The sequence below is a fragment of the Puma concolor genome, chromosome A2, assembly GCF_028749965.1.
Source record: "Puma concolor isolate L17-30 chromosome A2, mPumCon1.1.hap2, whole genome shotgun sequence".
Lineage (NCBI taxonomy): Eukaryota > Metazoa > Chordata > Mammalia > Carnivora > Felidae > Puma > Puma concolor.
In genome coordinates, this window is record NC_141668.1 from 109,253,103 (window position 1) to 109,270,695 (window position 17,593).

Here is a 17,593-nt window from a genome sequence, read left to right on the forward strand (position 1 = left end):
TTAAGCGTCCAACTTCGGCTCAGGTCATGATCTCACAGTTCATGAGTTCGAGCTCCGCGTCGGGCTCTGTGGTGACAGCTCAGAGCCTGGAGCCTGCTTCGGATTTTGTGTCTCCCTCTCTCTCTGCCCCTCCCCTGCTTGTGCTCTGTATCTCTCTCCAGCAAAATATAAATAAACATTAAAAAAAATTTTTTCTAAATGACATGATTTAAGAGGAAGTCTTGCTGTAAGAAACCTGTGCTGCCGGTTAATGAAAACAGCATATAGTAAATGTGGATGGTGTTTCTGCGGGCTGACCTTCCGAGCAGTTTGCATTAAAACCTATCAAATTATTCATGGGCGTATTATGAGGGGCTTCAGGTATTTCAGGTGAATCATCTGGTATTTTTAATTGTGCTCCATAATTAAAATGTTAAAGGCAGATTATCAAAATATACTTTGTGACAAGAACTTTGTATCAAACGCTGATGGCGGTGGTGGAGAGTCTCCTGGGGGCAGAGTGAGCGGGAGCTACAGGCCGGGGGCATCAGTGCCCTGGGTGTCCCCATGGCGGCACACTGTTGTCCCGCAGGCTTCTGCTACGACTGGTCAGGAGCAGAAGCAAGAACGCAGGGGAGCGAGGTAGGACGTGGGCTGATGGCCTCAGGGCACAGGGATGGAAGCCGGGTGGGGGGTGGGGGGGCGGCAAGTGTGTCCCGAGATGGGCCTCGGGTTAGTGCGACGCCGGGAGGAAAGTAGGAGGCAGCACGTGGGAGCTGCAGAACCGACAGTCTTTCCAGCACGTGAAGAGCACTTCTGCGGCCAGGGAGCACCGACAGAGGCTGCAGCGCAAGTGGCTCAGAAGGAGCTCGTGTGGCCAGTAAGCACGAGCACACAGGAAGCCACGAGACTCCTCTCTTGTGTATTCGGGGGGCAGGACCCCTGCCTGGGCACGCCGCAGGTGTGGGGTGGTCCCGGGCCAGCAGGTCCCCCGCTGGGTGCTCAGACCAACCCTTAGGTTATAAAGATTCCACGAAAGGAGAGAGTGGCACCATCCATGCCCTCGAAGCTTCCCTCCACTTCCTTATGTGGCATTCTCGACTCCTGTCTCGTCTCCCTGCCCCCAGACATGATAGGACACACCCAGAAATCACAAAACTTCACCGTGCATAAGTCAGTAAAACGAACACTTAAGCTTAATGTGATTGTCGTGAATTTCAGTGCCCAGTCTGTGTTCATGTTTTCCTGAGTGTCTCTGTCTTCTCATGGCTGGTTTTTCTGGACCAGCGTTCCGGCAGGTCTGCCAGGCCTTCTGATTTAGAACTCTTGTGCTTTCCTCTTTAACTGTTGCTGTTTACTTGTAAAGAAACATGGAACTTTGTTGTAGTTTCTAGCATTCTGGACTTGGTTCTGGTGAGAATGTTCTCTGCTCCTCTGCCTGCCGTACGCTGGCGGAACGGGATGGATTTTAGGCCCCTTGTTGGGGCAGGATGGTGACAAGCCTCTGTCCTGAGCCAAACTTTCTTTCCAGGTGGGAGTGCGCTGAAGAGGGTGGCGACCAAGTGTGAGGGGGACAGTGGCCCCGGGCAGGACGGGGTGTCAGGCACCTGGAGCGTGGGACCCGAGGTCATGGGCTTCTGCTGCTCAAGGAGCCTGGAAGAGGTGGCAGGAGGCTGTGAGCACGCTGGGCCTGCCTGGTGCCCTTTGTGTGGGTCACTGTGCACAGACTGTGCGGTCCAACCCTTCCTGTCCAAGGTGTGTGGGGAACATGGCCGTCACGTCTTGGTGCTGAGATGGGGCCCACGAACCTGCTTGAAGGCTCCCGAAGCAGGGCATTGGCCTCCAGGGTGGGTTCCCCTCACCCAGCTCAGGAGTGCAGGAGCCCACAGGAGAGTCCCTGTGCCTCTACCTGCTGTGTCCCCTGCCCAGGTCCTGGAGGCAGTGGGGTTAGTGAGGGAGGTCGTGGGAGGGATGGAGGTGGTGGGAGCATTGAGGGGGTGGAGGTTGTGGCAGGGACGGAGGTGTCCCACGAGGGGAGAGGGTAAACTGCCTTAGACGTGCCACACTCCACACACTCATGCCACACACATGCACAGGCCCTGGTCCCTCCCATGGGCACACTCTGGGGAGCCACCCCCACTCCTGGAACCTTGGAAGGGGCCCGAGGGTGGCCCCCGTGCCCCCAGTTAGAAACCATGCCCTACGGTGCTAGCTCCTGCTCAAGCGCCTGTAGAGGCCGCGACTCCTTCGCCTACCACTTGTCACGCTGGCCACTGCTGGAGGGGCATTGGTTTCTGCCCGCGCAGGGGTATGGAGGGGCGGGAGTGACCTGAGCAGAGCTCCCACCCTGGGGAGGGGGTGCTGGCTGTGGCACAGGAGCCCGGCCTGGCAGCTCCTTTCACGTGGCCGGCCGTGGGCTCCTGGGATGCCCACACTGCAGGGAGGCCTGCGTGCTGACTCACGCTCCTCCCCTCCCCTCCTTTCCCCTCCCCTCTGCAGCTACATCTGCAGCTGCAGGGGTGTGGCTACGGCCAGTCAGGGATGATGGGGCAAGGGGGCCCAGAACACCTGCACATGACAGGAGGCTTATTTTTACACATCGTTGACTGCAAATAATCCACTTTATTTAAAGAGAATGTGGATTCCAAGTGTTAAAAAAAGCACCCAGCAGGGTGCCGGGCTCTGTGGTGCTGTGTGAGCAGAGCCCCTCTGTGAGCCCACAGCTCTGGGGTGCAGGGCACCCCCGAGCAGGAGCAGCTCTGGCCGTGGCTGAAGGCTCAGCCCTGTGTCGTGGGATGTGGCTGTCCCTCCTCTGTGAGGGGTCCCAAGATTTGTCTCTGGATTTCTGCCAAGTGCCAGACCATGTTGGCCTCTGTTTTGTGTGTATTTTATTTCTGAGTTTCCATAACTTGGATGGTTTTGAATAGTTAACGCACACACTCCGTTAGGCCGTGCGGCAGGCTGTGCAGGGAGGACGACACCCCCCATCCCCATCCTGGCCAGGCCCTCGGGTGCTCGCTGCACACTCCAGCATGGCTGTCACGCCAGGGCTCTGGAGCTGCATCGGGTGCTGGCGGGCCCGGTGCAGGTGTCTGGGTGTCAGATTGCAGGCCGATGGCCGCCTGGTCCTGGGGACACAGGCTGGATTGCCGCCTCCTGTCCAGGAGTCCTGAAGAAGAGCCTTTTTTCTCTGGATAGGATGTCTGTGTTGCAAGGAAGTTAATGGTTAAAGGAACAGAAGAAAGCCAAACTTCCTGTTCGTCTCCCACCCGAGACACCACGGAGACTTAACACTCTGGCGCTTGCTTTTACCCACACGCCCATGAGTGTCTCTTAGTAAATGGACCCACGCCATACTCAAAGCCGCACGCTTTCCTCATGTAGCCCAGCGGCCTCTGCAGACTTCTGTGTCCTGGCATCCGTGTCAAGCCTGCCTGGTCTTGACCTTTCCCGCCTCTTCTGCCCTGCTCCCTGGGGCTCTCTCCCGAGCTCCCTTCCAGACTCTGGGTGGGGTCCTCCGTGCCTCTGTCAGTTTCTGGGGATGTGGACAGCCACTAGCCCCTGGCCTGCAGCTGCCCGGCCGTCCTCACACCGCCGTCCCTTTGCATGTATTTCGTGTCCTGGTCTCCCCTTGTGAAGGACCCAGGTGGGACCAGGGCCTCCCAGTGACCTCATTTAACTTTGTTTTTAATTTTTATTATTTTTAATGTTTTATTTATTTTTGAGAAAGACATAGAGCATGAGAGAGGGAGGGGCAGAGAGAGAGGGAGACACAGAATCTGAAGCAGGTGCCAGGCTCTGACCTGTTAGCACAGAGCCGACGTGGGGCTTGAACCCACGAACCGTGAGATCATGACCTGAGCAGAAGTAAAGACGCTTAACCAGCTGAGCCGCCCAGGCGCCCCCTCATTTAAACTTTTAAATAAGGTACATTCTGAGGGCTGGAGGGTAGGACACCATAGAATTTTTGGGGTCACGCTTCAACCCCCGATAGCAGCCAGTTATCAGCTGCCAGAGCTGGGCGATGATGGATGCCAGCCTCACATATAAAGTGTACGAGGCAGACCCACAGGAGGTACACACGTTACTTGCGAACCACCACCTGACCAGAGATGGGGGGCTGCGGGGGTGCTCGTGTTCCGACCCTTTTCTGCGCGTCTTCATCTGCACAGATGAACATGTGCTCGCTTCTGTGTCTCCCCATGAGTGCAGCCTCGTCCTCAGGCCTCTGCCTCCACGTGTGGGTGCCGGGCTCCCTGAGGGCTGGAGAAGGTGGGCGAACTGCACCTGTTGTTGGGACGGCCTCACTCAATGGTGTTGCCTTGTCCACAATTAGGCTTCTGTCCTTAATTTAGATCTAAAACTCACGTAGTAAGCTTGAGAGTCCAAACGTTTCTATGTGGTGTTTATGCTATTGTTAGCACTGTTAAGTTTAACAGCAAATCTCTTCTCCTGTTTTATTTGTAATGTCAGCCAAGGCGCTCGGCCAGGCCCGTGTGCACCCGTGCTGGGTTGGCCCTGCAGGGACAGTGGGGTGTGGCCGACGGGTTTTTCAGGCAGCTCCAGCACACCACTCAGGTCTCAGGAGAAAGCGGGGCTGCGTTTGGGTTTGCGTGGAAGCTGCAGGCGGAAGTTGTTGGACAGTTTCTGGGGGAGCAGGAGCCCTGGGGCCGTATTACCGAGGCCCTTCGCTTGAGGGACTGAGCAGCGTTCTGGGGTCCACAAAGGCCAGCAGGCTAGGCTGTGCCGTTGACCGCGGCCACATACCCCGTCCCCGGCGTGCTGCATTCGTGGACTTTCTGCAGCATGTCCCTTTGTCCCTGGGTTCCCCGGGAGGCCTGAGGAGGAGGACCAGGAAGGAAGTCACCCTGCCTCAGAGAGGGAGCCCCTTGGGAGCTGGAGGTGGGGCGTGGCTGGGGCGTGGTGCTATCTCACCTGTCCTTCTTCCCCAGGAGGCAGGAGCAGTTCCAGAGAAACCCCGACAGCTACAATGGCGCCGTGCGTGAGAACTACACCTGGTCGCAGGACTACACTGACCTGGAGCTCAAGGTGCCGGTGCCCAAGCACGTGGTGAAGGGCAGGCAGGTAACCTTGGGGCCCCTCCAGCTCCTCCACACAGCTTTCTCTGTGGCCGCGGCTGTCTGGTGTGGGCTGTGCTGGAGCCGACTGGCCTGTCCTGTGGTCTCCACTGTCCTTCAGCCGCAGACATGACTGCCAGCCCTGCTGTGCTGCTGGGGTGCACCTGCTGCTGGGTGTTGAGCTCCAGTGTCCTCCCCCTCCCGTGGTTTATTGCGTGGCGTCCCCACAAAAAGCCTGACAAGGGAGGCAGGGTGATCCACGTCACGCCCATTTCACGGATGGAGCAGGCGCCTGGAGAGGCAGGGCGGAGATCCCCAGGTTGTGCAGTGGCCCATGGTTCCTGGGCCTGTGCTGTCTGGAGCACTGGGTGGTCACGGGGTGGGGGGGCGGGGGAGGGGGGGGCATCGGCCTGAGCAGGGGTGCTCACAGCCTTAGCTGGTGTCTCTACTTGAGAGCAGGAGTAGAAATGTAACCTTTGATGGGGAGAGAGAGAGATGTTTACTCAGTAGTTGTGCACGTAGGGAGGCCTCACTTTAAAGGAAAAACCCCATGTAATTTGTGAGGTTGTCCCCTGAGTGCTGTTTGCCAGAGAAGCTGTATTCTTGCTTCTGTCTTCACAAGACTCTTCAGCCTGCGCAGTAAGCAGTGCCTTCCGTGTTTCGTAGGCAAGATGGCGGGGCCAAGCAGTTCCTTGCCACCCCCCCCCCCCAGGTGACACAGGTGCCCCTCACTTGTGCCTGGGATCACCGAGTGCTCTGGGAACTTGTGTGAATGACTGCGGTCAGCGCAGGTGCGCTGCCTCTGAAGCTCTGAAAAGCTCTGAAGCTTTTCAAAGAGCAGTGCCGCTGGCTTCTTTCAAAGAGAAGGTTCCGGAACATGCAAAGTAGAGCTTATACATGGCTAGCTCCTACATTTTCTGGAAATGACTGCCGTGTGAAGCGGCACCAGCTTCGGCTGGCTTGGCTGTGTGTGAAGAAAACCAGGCTGGGCGGTGAGCTAGTCCCTCTGGGGCCTCTGTCCTGAGGTGCTGACCCTAGACTGCCCAGGCTGCACCTGGAACGGGCCCAACCGTGCGCAGGACACTGGCAGGGGCCAGGCAGCCCCCAGAAGTTGCACTCCCACCAGTGTCGGGAGGGAAGGCAGGAGCCCCGAGGCTTCTTGGCTCCATGTGGTTGTGGGTCAGGGGTCTTGGGCCATGCTAGCTGGAGCACTGCGTCCACTCATTTCTCCCTCCTCCCTCTTCCCACCTGTGTGCAGAGATGTCACCAGAGCACGGTGACCCCTGTCACGTGGACTTCAAGGTCTGCGTTAGACCTGATGACCAGGGGTCATCCACACAGCATCTCGCTCTGATGACCATGTCCCCTCCCGTGTTGGTGGGTGCAGGCCAGTCTTCCTGTGGGGGGGAGGGGGGACTTTGCCCAGTGTACCCTGGGGCTCCAGTGTTGGTGGGAACTTGGATCAGTGTCTTCTGAGGCTCCAGTGTTGGGGGGGAGTCTTGCCCAGTGTCCTCTGGGGCTCCAGTGGCGGGGGAGGGGGGACTTTTCCCAGTGTCCTCTGGGGCTCCAGTGCGGGGGGACTTGGCCCAGCATTCTCTGGGGCCCGGTGGGGCAGGCGTCATGTTGTGTTGGGATTACCTTGTATGCAGGTAAGTCAGTTAAGAAAAGCGCTGGCTACAAACTTTGCTGAAGATAGCTCCAGCTTCCTGGTCCACTTCCTATCTTCCTACTTCTCCACAAACTTCTGGAACTTTCTTCAGGAGAATTTGTATCAGGCCTAACCTGAAACTGGTTATTTTCTCTTTGACTCTGGAGACCCAGATCACCTGGTCTCTGGCTGTACTTCCCACCCCAGGAAACATACATGCTGACTCTCCCCCAAGCCCTGTGTCTTGAGGGTTCTGTGCCCTTCATCGTGTCCCCTTAGGGGACAGGCTGTTGCACCTGGGGGTCAGATGCATGTGTTGTGACTTCGATATGTCCTTACTTTCACCAAGGGTGGTTCTGGATTGTGCTCGTTCCCTCCTGAGACCTTGACTGAGCATGGGATGGTCCCCAAGGCTTGGACAAGATTGCTGCTCTGGGGCTGACCTTGTGGGGTGCAGGCAGTGACAGCCGGCACTGGTGTGGCAGTTCCAGGGAGTGGTGGCTGCCCGCGGTGCGTCGGCCGCTGGTGCATTTGCGAGACCAGCACGGTGCTGGAAGAAGGTGATTTCTGTGTTGGCATTTTTATGACACCTGATGACCGTATTTCTGCCGGCCTGGCTTCATCTCTGACGTGATTCACGTTTTCTTTATCTTCTTCGGGAGTATTTTTGGTCCATGTTACGGCTTTTTTTTTTTTTTTTTTTTTTTAAGAAATTGAGGTAATATAGGCATACTGGCTTCTGGTGTGCAGCATGGCTATTTGATATATGTCTGTGCTGTGAAATGATCGGTGTAGTAAGTCTGGTGAACACCTGTCACCTCACATGGTGACACTGTTTTTCTTGTGATGGGAACTTCTAAGATAATCTCTTGGCAATCGTCAAATTCCCCGTTATTCCTATACCGAAACAGGGGAGGGGTAGAAACGGGGAGAGAGAATCCTAAGCAGTCTCTGGAGAGCCCAATGTAGGGCGCTTGAACTCACAAATCGTGAGATCATGACCTGAGCTGAGATCAGCCCGACTGAGTCCCCCAGGCGCCCCCTGAAACCTTCTTGTGAAACTCTGTGGCCTCTCACATTTTTTAGTGATCTAAGAGTTTTACCTACAGTTCACTTAAAACTTAGCAATAGGTTTATTTTGGATGTCTTGGCTTTTGCTGGTCTCAGGGGTTTTTCCCTTGGAGTAGTCAGTTTCTTTCTGGACTGGCTGCTTTCCAGCCCTTCCCCGAGGTGCCTGTCACAGCTACCTGTCAGCAGTGTTTATTTTAGGGTTTTGACTGTGGCACCTGTCAATCATCGTGGAGGTGGTGGCTGTGGTCGCAGCGGTCCAGTGGTGAAGTCACGGTGGTGGGTGTGCCCGTGGCACTGCGAGTGCATGAGGGGGCAGCAGGGGTCCCCGGGCCTCCTGCCCGGCGGTGACTGGCGCCAGCAGCAGCAGCAGAGCGACCGCTGTCCCTCTGCGCTGGTGCTCGGGTGCAGCAGGCGGAGGAGAGCGCATGCGTTGCCCTTGGCGGCCAGGGTCCTGCCTTTTCCCGTGGCCTTTTTGCTGGTGAATCTAGAGCCAAACTCTAGAGGCTTTCGCCTCGAGCAGGAGTGAGTGCACTCAGCCGCCCTTCGCCCGCTGTGCCAAGGAGCAGGGGACGTCTGCGCTGGGGTGGAGGTGCCTCTGCCCCTGCTGGCATCCCCCGGCACCAGTCACTCCTGGCATCTCACCGAACGCCAGGACTTAGCCGCCGGGAAGTGGAGCTCCGGAAGTTTTGAGGCCAACCCCCTGTGCAGACGAGAGAGCCCCCGGGCCGCTCCTGCCCCGTTAGGCCATTGCCCTTGGCCAAAAGCGTGCAGACAGAGTCCCGGCTGGAATGCATGACCCCCCTTCTCCCCGGGGACCACGTGTGGTCTTTGCTGAGGATGAGTCCTGCGCCTTCGCCACGGGAACCTCCCACCGCGGCACTGGCACTGAGGCTCCTGCTGTGGCGCTCGGCCCTGAGCTGTTGGGGCCACCTGTGGGATTTGTCCTGCAAGCGCTAAGCGAGCGAGCAGCGGAGCTCCCTTCTCGGAGTGGGGAAGAGCTGTGGTCCCAGGACCATTTTTATCCACTTCATGCAGGGGCGTGTGCGGTAGGGTGCTCACATGTGATGTTTTCACAAGGCCTGCCCCTGTCCAGCTGTCCTCCTCCAGTCCCTGCCCTGGCCTCAGTCACCATGTCGTGAGCTTCTGGGTCACGTGTGAGTGTGCGCTGCCACGTCCTGGGCATGTTCAGGGGCGGGCGGTTCCTGACCCCGCCTGGTAGCTGGCACTGCGGTCATTGCCAGTGTCTTGCTGTTGGAGACGGGGACGCAGTGAACGCCCTCTGGTGCGTTCCGTACTGCACGTGCGCGTGCCACGTAGCACGCGTGCCGGGAGGCACTGTCGCACGTGCAAAGGGTGCGGCATCCCTTTAGGACTGCTGATGGCCCCCAAAGGGGTGGGCACCGATCCACGTTCCCGTCGTCATCGTGCACAGGGGTACAGCATCAGGTTTGGGGGTGGTAGAAGCTGGATGGGTGGAAAGGGAGCTTCTGGGTGTATGTGGATTTGTATTCCTCTTGGGAGTATGGTTAAGCATGTTTTTACGTGTGCTGGTTAGACGTTAGGCCCTTTGCCCTAATGATTTCTAGGAGCTCTTTATAATCTCAGGTCAGCCCCCGGTCTGTGGTGTGTGTTGCAGACCTATTACCTCATTTTGTTACTAATATTTTGAGTTGGCTTCTGGTATTTTTTTCCTTGGGGAACTTAATTTATTTTTATGTAGTCAAATTAGTCTCTTTTCTTGTGGCATCTGGAATTAGAACGGAGTAGGTTGTGTTTTGATGGAACTTCTTTGAACCTTTGCTGCCTTATAATCCACTTGGATTTTCTCGCCCCTTTTGAGCAGTTTTGTCTAAATTCTAATGGTTTCTCATTCAACTGTTACGGAAATGAAATGATTTTTCTCTTATGGAAGGCACTGCTGTGTGGTGATCTGGGCTTTATCTCATTGGTTACTAACCAGGAGCCTAACTAACACAGTATGAATTTTGTCACTTAGGAAGTTGATTATTGTATTTGATTAGGTGGAGACACTCCAGAAATGCTCCTGTTCAAAAAGTACAGGGAGAACTTGAACAGAATTAGTTAAAACTGAGAATGGAAATGGACACTAGTGTTGATTTTTAAAAATGTTATTTTAAGGAAAGGCTCTGCTACAGATCGCTGTGTGTGGATAAGGGTGGTGGGCGTGCTGGTGAGGAGGGAGTGCTCTTGGTTTGAAAGCAGGTCCTGGGTGGGATGGAAGGTTAATCATGTTTAGTAAATGTGGATGTGTTCTCTGGATGTGTCCACACAGTGCGTTCGCATGTTTTCTTTATTTATTGTTCAGTAAGAGACACATCTCTCAACCTTGTGGGTGTTCTTGATCTCATGTGGGCTTCCTTGGTAGGGTCCTTGTCAGCACCTTGGGGTGATGGCCTCTGGCCTTTGACAGGACATTCCTGAACATGAGATTTTTTTCCAGGGTGGTCTCAACCTCTGTTTCTACATTGGGACCGCCTCCCTGGTCCTTCCCCGGCATCTCAGGCCTGGTCACTTGGGATGAGGCGAGGGAGGGGAGGAGGCATCTCTGCCCTTCCCACTGCGTACCCACGTGTGTCAGCCCTGTCTTTCCCTCTCTCCCCGCCCGTGGACACACATTCTCAGTTCTCAGGGATATGTACCTGGTGCACACGGTAACAAAGGTAGCTCCCTTTCTGAAGGGCTGCAGACTGTATTCCAAAGTGCTCACACCAGCTTTAACATTTTACATACCCACCAGAAGTGTGTGCGGGCTCCTGTTCCACGTCCCCGACACCTGTTGTCACCTGTTGTCTGCCTCCTGATGACTGCCCGGAGTTATCTCGTTGTGGTTTCCGTTTGTGTTTTCCGGATGACTCATAGTGTTGAGCATCTTTGCATGTGCTTATTAGCTATTTGTATGTCTTCTTTAGAGAAATTTCTATTCAATGTCTTTGCCTTTTTAAAAATTGCTTTCTTTTTATTGTTGAATTGTAAGAGTTCTTTTTAAATATAAATATTATACCCTTGTCAGATAATTTGTAGATATTTTCTTTTGCTCCATGAGTTGTCTTTTTACTTTCTCAAGAGATGATGGGTTTTTTGATTTTTTAATTAAAAAAAAAATGTTTATTTTTTGAGAGAGAGCAAGCCAGGGAGGGGCGGAGAGAGAGGCGAGAGAAATCCCAAGCAGGCTCTGCGCTTTCAGCACGGAGCCCAGTGCGGGGCTTGAACTCAAGAACTGTGAGATTATGACCTGAGCCAAAACCAAGAGTCAGACGCTTAACCGACTGAGCCCCCAGGCACTCCAAGAGATGATGTTTTTTGAAGCACAAAAATCTTTATAAAGTCTAGACCGTATTGTCTGTTTATTTTTGGTTGCACATGCACACCTAAGAAACTGTTGCCTGATCCATGGTGTGGATATTTACATTTTTGTTTCGTTCTGAGAGTTTTATGGTTTTAGCTCCTACATAGAGGTTTTTGATTCATTTAGAGTTCATGTTTGTAGAAGGCAGGAGGGAGTGCTCTGACTTCATTCTTTTGCATGTAGACATCCCTGTCACCGTCCTGTTTATTGAAAAGACTTTTCTTTTCCCCATCGAATTGCCTTGGCACCCTTGTTTAAAATCAACTGACTATAAAGCTTATGGGTTTATTACTGAATTTTAAATTTTATTCCAATGATCTGTATGTCTATTTTTATGCCACTACCACAGTTTTGGATCTTCGTAGTACGTTTTGAAATTTTTTGTTCCTTTTTTCCTCTATGACTGCTTTCTTTTGTGTTAGAGATTTTCTAGTGTAGTATTTTAATTACCTTATCTTTTGGGGCGCCTGGGTGGCGCAGTCGGTTAAGCGTCTGACTTCAGCCAGGTCACGATCTCGCGGTCCGTGAGTTCGAGCCCTGCGTCAGGCTCTGGGCTGATGGCTCGGAGCCTGGAGCCTGTTTCCGATTCTGTGTCTCCCTCTCTCTCTGCCCCTCCCCCGTTCATGCTCTGTCTCTCTCTGTCCCAAAAATAAATAAACGTTGAAAAAAAAATTTAATTACCTTATCTTTTATTAAACTGTATTTTGGGGATTATTGTCTTATTGTTTTCTCTGGATTACAGTCAATATAGACTTAACTTCAATGTGTATGCAGAATTGGGTTAAAAAAATTTTTTTTAATGTTTATTTATTTTTGAGAGATAGAGACAGAGCATGACCAGGGAAGGGGCAGAGAGTGGAGGAGACAGAATTGGAAGCAGGCTCCAGGCTCCGAGCTGTCAGCACAGAGCCCGATGCGAGGCTTGAACTCATGAACCGTGAGATCATGACCTGAGCTGAAGTCAGATGCTCAACCGACTGAGCCACCCAGGCGCCCCCAGAATTGGGTTTTATATGGTAATTTCTGTTCTCTGCTACTTTGTGTTGCAGCTCTTTTTTTTTTTTAAGTTTATTTTTTTATTTTGAGAGAGAAAGCATGTGTATGAGCAGGGGAGGGGCGGGGGGTGGGGGGAGAGAATCCCAGGCAGCCTTCACACTGTCAGTGCAGAGCCTGACACAGGGCTTGATCTCACAAAATGTGAGGTCATGACCTGAGCTGAAATTAAGAGTTGGATGCTTAACTGACTGAGCACCCCGCCCCACGCCCCCCGCCCCAGTACAGCAAGCGCCCTGTGGTACAGTTCTTTTAAATCAAATAGGAGAGAAGAAGAGTTAACAAACGAAAGGCACACTTACGCTGTCTTCTGTATTTCCCTTTACCAGCACTCTCTATTTGTTCATGTGGATTCAAATTACTGTTTAGTGTCCTTTCATTTCAGCTTGAAGACGGCTAGTGTTTCTTGCAGGGCCTGTGCAAGGAAAGATGAGCCTGTTAAGTGAATTCCCTCAGGATTTTTGTTTGTTTACTCTGAGAATGTCTTAATTTCTCCTTCATTTTTGCAGGATAGTGTTGCTGGGTATAGAATTCCTGGTTGACACTACTTCTCTTCACCCTTTGAGTACTCTCTCCCACCACCTTCTAACCTGGTTTCTGGCGGTGGACCAGCTGGTGCACCTGCTGAGGAGCATGCCTGGTGTTGAGTGGCTTCACATCCTGCTTTCAAGATTCTCTCTCTGACTCTGGCTTTCTTGACAGTTTGATCTGGATGCGTCTAGGTCTTGGTCTCTCTGGATTTATACTACTTGGAGTTCATTGAGCTTCTTGAATGTGGGTTTTCAGCCATGTTTCATATATTCTTTCTACTCTTTTTCTCTTTCCTTCTGGGGCTCCATTATGCACGTTGTGGCATGCTTCTTGCCATCCCCCTGGTCTCTGAAGCTCTGTTCAGTTTTTCATTGTTTCCTTTCTGTTCCTCAGACTGACTACTTTCATTTGACCTATCTTCAAATTTTCCAGTTCTTTCTTCTGGCTGCTGTAATTGGCTTCTGAGACCCTCTAGTAGGTTTTTTTGCTTCAGTTCTTTTTCCCCCAGTTACTTTTGAATTCCAGAATTTGTATTTGGTTCTTTTAAAAAAGTAATATCTATCTCTTTATTGATTTTCTTATGAGATACTGTTCCCATACTTTCCTTTAGTTATTTATACATGGTTTTCTTTAGCTCTTTGAGTGTATTTACCATAGTTGATTTATAGACTTTCTACTAAGTTCATGTCTAGACTTCCTCAGGAATAGATTTTGCTTGTTTTTGTACATTGTGTATGGGCTGTCTTTGTTTTTTGTGAGTCTTATAATTTTTTTTGTTGAAAATTGGGCGTTTTAACTAACAATGTGGTAATTCTGGAACTCAGACTCTCCTTTTCTCCATGGTTTGTTGCTGTTGGTACTTGATGGAGTTCTTGTTTGATGACTTCTTTTCTTTTCTTTTCTTTTCTTTTCTTTTCTTTTCTTTTCTTTTCTTTTCTTTTCTCTTTTTTTTTCTTTCTCTCTTTCTCTCTCTGTCTCTCTCTATTTCTCTCTCTCTCTCTTCTCTGTCTTTCTGTCTTTTTAAGAGAAAGAGAGAGAGCCCAGGAGCAGGGGAGGGGCACAGAGGGAGAGAGAATCTTAAGCAGGCTCCATGCCCAGTGCAGAGCCTGACGTGGGCTCGATCTCACAACCGTGAGATGATGATGTGAACTGAAATTGAGAGTCAGATGCTTAACTGACTGAGCCACCCAAGTTGCCCCTGATGACTTTTCTGAACTAATTTTCTAAAGTGTGTATTCTTTATCATGTGTGGCCAGTGAAGTCTTTATTTGGTGAGCTTAGTGATCAGCAAATGATTGGACAGACTTACTTTTTTTTTTTTTTTTTTTACATTTGTTTATTTATGAGAAACAGAGTGAGACAAAGCGTGAGCGGGGGAGGGGCAGAGAGAGAAGGAGACACAGAATCTGAAGCAGGCTCCAGGCTCTGAGCAAGTGGTCAGCACAGAGTCTGATGCAGGGCTTGAACCCGCAAACTGTGAGATCATGACCTGCGCCAAAGTCCGACGCTCAACCGACTGAGCCACCCAGGTGTCCCGATTGGACAGACTTTCTTAAACACCTAGAACCAGTGAATCTTTCTTCCATGGAGCTCCATGTACATATCGGGGCATGCCTTTAACACTTAGCCTCGCAGTTGAAAAGTCTGCCATAGACTCCATTTCCTGCTCATGCAGAGTCTCAAAGTCAGCTGGTGGTGAGGGGTTAGGGCCTCACCTAAGGATTTTTCCTAAGCTTGCACACGGCCTGCACATTCACGTGGCCCAAATGTTCAAAACCTCCATGAACATTGTATTCCCCAGCGTTTTTTTTGTTTGCCTCAGCTGTTATCCACTATTGCAGTCCACAGTGAAATTAAAATACTAGCCTGTAATTGTTTGCAGCAAACACTCTCTGGGGAAAAGGCTTTTCTGAATCCATTCAAAACCAGCCTAACAGGTGGGATCTTCCAGGGAACTGTCACATAGGACAGGTACTCACAGTTCTTTAGGAATGGAGTTTTGAAGGAGCCCCAGCCCCTTTCTGCTCTCTCAGGTGTGCCATACTGTGCTGGGAGCGTGGGTTACCAAGGGACTGGAGAGTGAGAATGGGTCTAGGGTAAGTTAGAAGGTCACAAAGCTTGTGTTGCTTGCATAAATGCTCTCTGGATTCCTGCAAACCTTTGGTTAGTTTCCAAAGTTTGGAAACTACATATTGACAGTTTTCACCAGTGTTCTTGTTGCTTTTTTGGAAGAAAGCTTTTTCAGGGTTTTACTCCATTATTTTCTGTTTCGGATCAGGAAATTTCTTGTGTAGCTTCTTGTTTTCCTGGTGTGTTTCTTGCTTTCTTTTTCTTGTAAAAAATAGTATGCTTTCATCATAACCTCAGAGCCACCCAGACTCTCTGGTACAGTGTATTGTCTAGAAACCACTTTCCCGAGGTCCTTTCACCTCTCATTCCAACCTGGGCCGATTGTGTTTGAGTTCTGTACAGCTCCCATCCAGGAGCTTCCTTTCACCACACTTCTAGATGAAATTCAGTATGTTGGGGATCTCTGTTGCACCTTCCTCTTCCCCCTCCCCCAGTTTTAGGAAGATATAATTGACATATAATGCTGTTACTAGCTCGGGTGTATAGAGTACTGATTTGAAGTCCGTGTGTATCATGGGATGATCACCATGGCAGGTTTGGTGGCCTCCTTTGCCATACGTAGTTACGGTTTTGTGTGTGTGTGAGGAGTGTTTCAGTTCTGCCTTAGCAACCTGCGCACATGAGACAGGGATGTGAGCTGCGGTCACCAAGCTGTGCGGGAGATCTTCCTCTGGTTTAATTTTCTTCTCATTTTGCTGTGGTTTAGCCTCAAGGAACTTTCTTAAGATACGTTATAAATCCAGAGATCTCGAATGTTTTAAAATGTAGTTATTTTAAACCTCTGCTTATTCTCTGGTTTGGGTATGAATAGAAATCTAACTTCACGAAAATTCTCCACTTGGAAGATGGAAGGCATGGCCTGCTTGTGCTTCTGCATCCAGTGTAACTGATTCTAGAGATCTTCCATTCAGGTTCTTTGTGAGTAAACTTTTTTTCCCTGGGGAACTTTCGGGGCCTTAAACACCTGAGGTTATGAAACCACGAGTTTGTGTGAGTCATCTTTCATTCGTTCTGTGTAGCCCTCAGTGGGTTTTTTGTCAGCAGGCACGTTTTCCTTCAACTCTGGAGCATTGTCCCGTGGCTGCCGTGGTTTATGGCATGCCACACTGACCGCCTGATGCATCTTGTCTCTCCCTTGATGCTTTCCAGCCTTGCTGTTGGGAGTTTTATTTTAGCCTCTGTGTGTTTAGTATGTGTGAGCATTCTGTTCTCCTGTTTCTTTTTGCTTCCACACTCCTCTCATCTCTCTGAGGGTGTGTATTGGAAATATTTTGGGATTTCCTTTCTTCCTAATTAGTTCTCTAGTCTTTGTGTTCCATGCTGCAGATTTTCCTTCAGGATGCAATTCTGAGTTCCCTGGTTGTTTTTTATTTAAAAACCTATTTTCCACATTCTTTAGGGTAGGGGATGGTGTTGATGATTTTCTCCATATCGGTCTGGGGTCTGCTCCTCTCCCACCTAGGAGGGCTGAGGGGCTGGCCGCCCACATGGCCCCCACACACTGCCCGTCACACTGCTGACCAGGGTGTTTGGGATGGCGCCCCGCGCTGGTCTGGGCCACGGTGTGTTCTGTCCTTTCTGATGGGTCCTCCCCAGCACAGCCGTCCCCGGGCTGACTCTGACTCTGAGCTGCTTGGCGTCTGCCCTCCCTGCCTGCCGACTGCCAGCCGGAAGCCCCAGGTGGCCACGGCCCCCAGGTGCAGACCAGTCTTTTGTCCCTGCTCCACACTGTCTGTCCCCATGCTCGTGCTGGTCTCCCTGGAGCTGCTGGAAGCTTGTCTGTGCTGGTCTCCCACCTCCTCCCTTGTGCCATCTGGGCTTTTCCTCTTTGTGCTTTGTTTCTGTGGGTCGCAGAGGCTGGGACATACTCACCCCTCCCAGAGTGACATCTCGAACTGGAAGCGTGTCCTGTCTGGGTCCCCTCGGTGCTTTGGCCCATCCCCTGTTGTGCAAGACCAGCAGCATGAGCAGCTTGCCCGAATTTGGAGATTACGGTTATGTAAGGCCGACTGGGAGGATTTTATTAAAGCGAGCTTGCTCCTGGGGTGCCTCCGCTGCAGCCCAGGTTCATGGTCAAGGACATCTGACGGGCCAGTGATTGGATCCCCCAGGAGTGTGCTGGGTGCCGGGTAACGCCGGGTTGTACCCATGTCTTCACAGAGCTGGCCGAGTCGACAGTAAACCCTCCCAGAGGTTAGGTGCGGGGCAGTCGTGCCCACAGGATGCTACCCAGCCTGTGTGGGGACACGTGTGGGCAGTGGCTCACCCGTCCCCAGGTGCGGCCTGGAATTCTCCTTGTCTCCGAAAGCCAAAGTTGATGGAATGGTATCTTGCCACGGGCCATCTTCCACCTGAGGGTACTTCACGTTAGGTTACAGCAGCCAAGCCTGAATATCTATCTGTGACTCTCAGAGTTTGTTTTCAACACTTTATGTTTAATGAGCACTTGTGGAGTCACATGGCGGGGGGGCGGGTGTCGCCTCCACACAGAACCGGATGGAGCCCACCCTTAGGAAGGCCTGGGTTCCCACCTCCAGTGTCCCTTCACCTGATGCATTCTTCACGTGCGGTCACGAAAAGACTTTGCATTATAGACACAGATTTCAGAGTTTGAAAAGGGACAGGACTGGTTTGCTCTCCTTGTCCAGTTCGTGATCTAATGAACCTCCAGGGGTTTGGGAGCACTGGGTGCTGGCCAGCGAGGTGGGTGCCTCTCTGCTCGGTGCAGCCTCAGCA

At 51.9% G+C, this 17,593-nt stretch overlaps 1 protein-coding gene across 2 annotated transcripts in view; it reads left to right on the plus strand.

The window, feature by feature from the left end:
- The window catches only part of NUDCD3 (NudC domain containing 3), a 62,243-nt gene that overhangs the window by 33,178 nt on the left and 11,472 nt on the right, over positions 1-17,593 (plus strand). For both annotated transcript variants that reach the window (XM_086697183.1, XM_086697182.1), the window contains exon 3: positions 4,932-5,064. In XM_086697183.1, the coding sequence (XP_086553309.1) occupies positions 4,932-5,064 (133 nt within the window). The remainder of the gene's footprint in view (positions 1-4,931; positions 5,065-17,593) is intronic.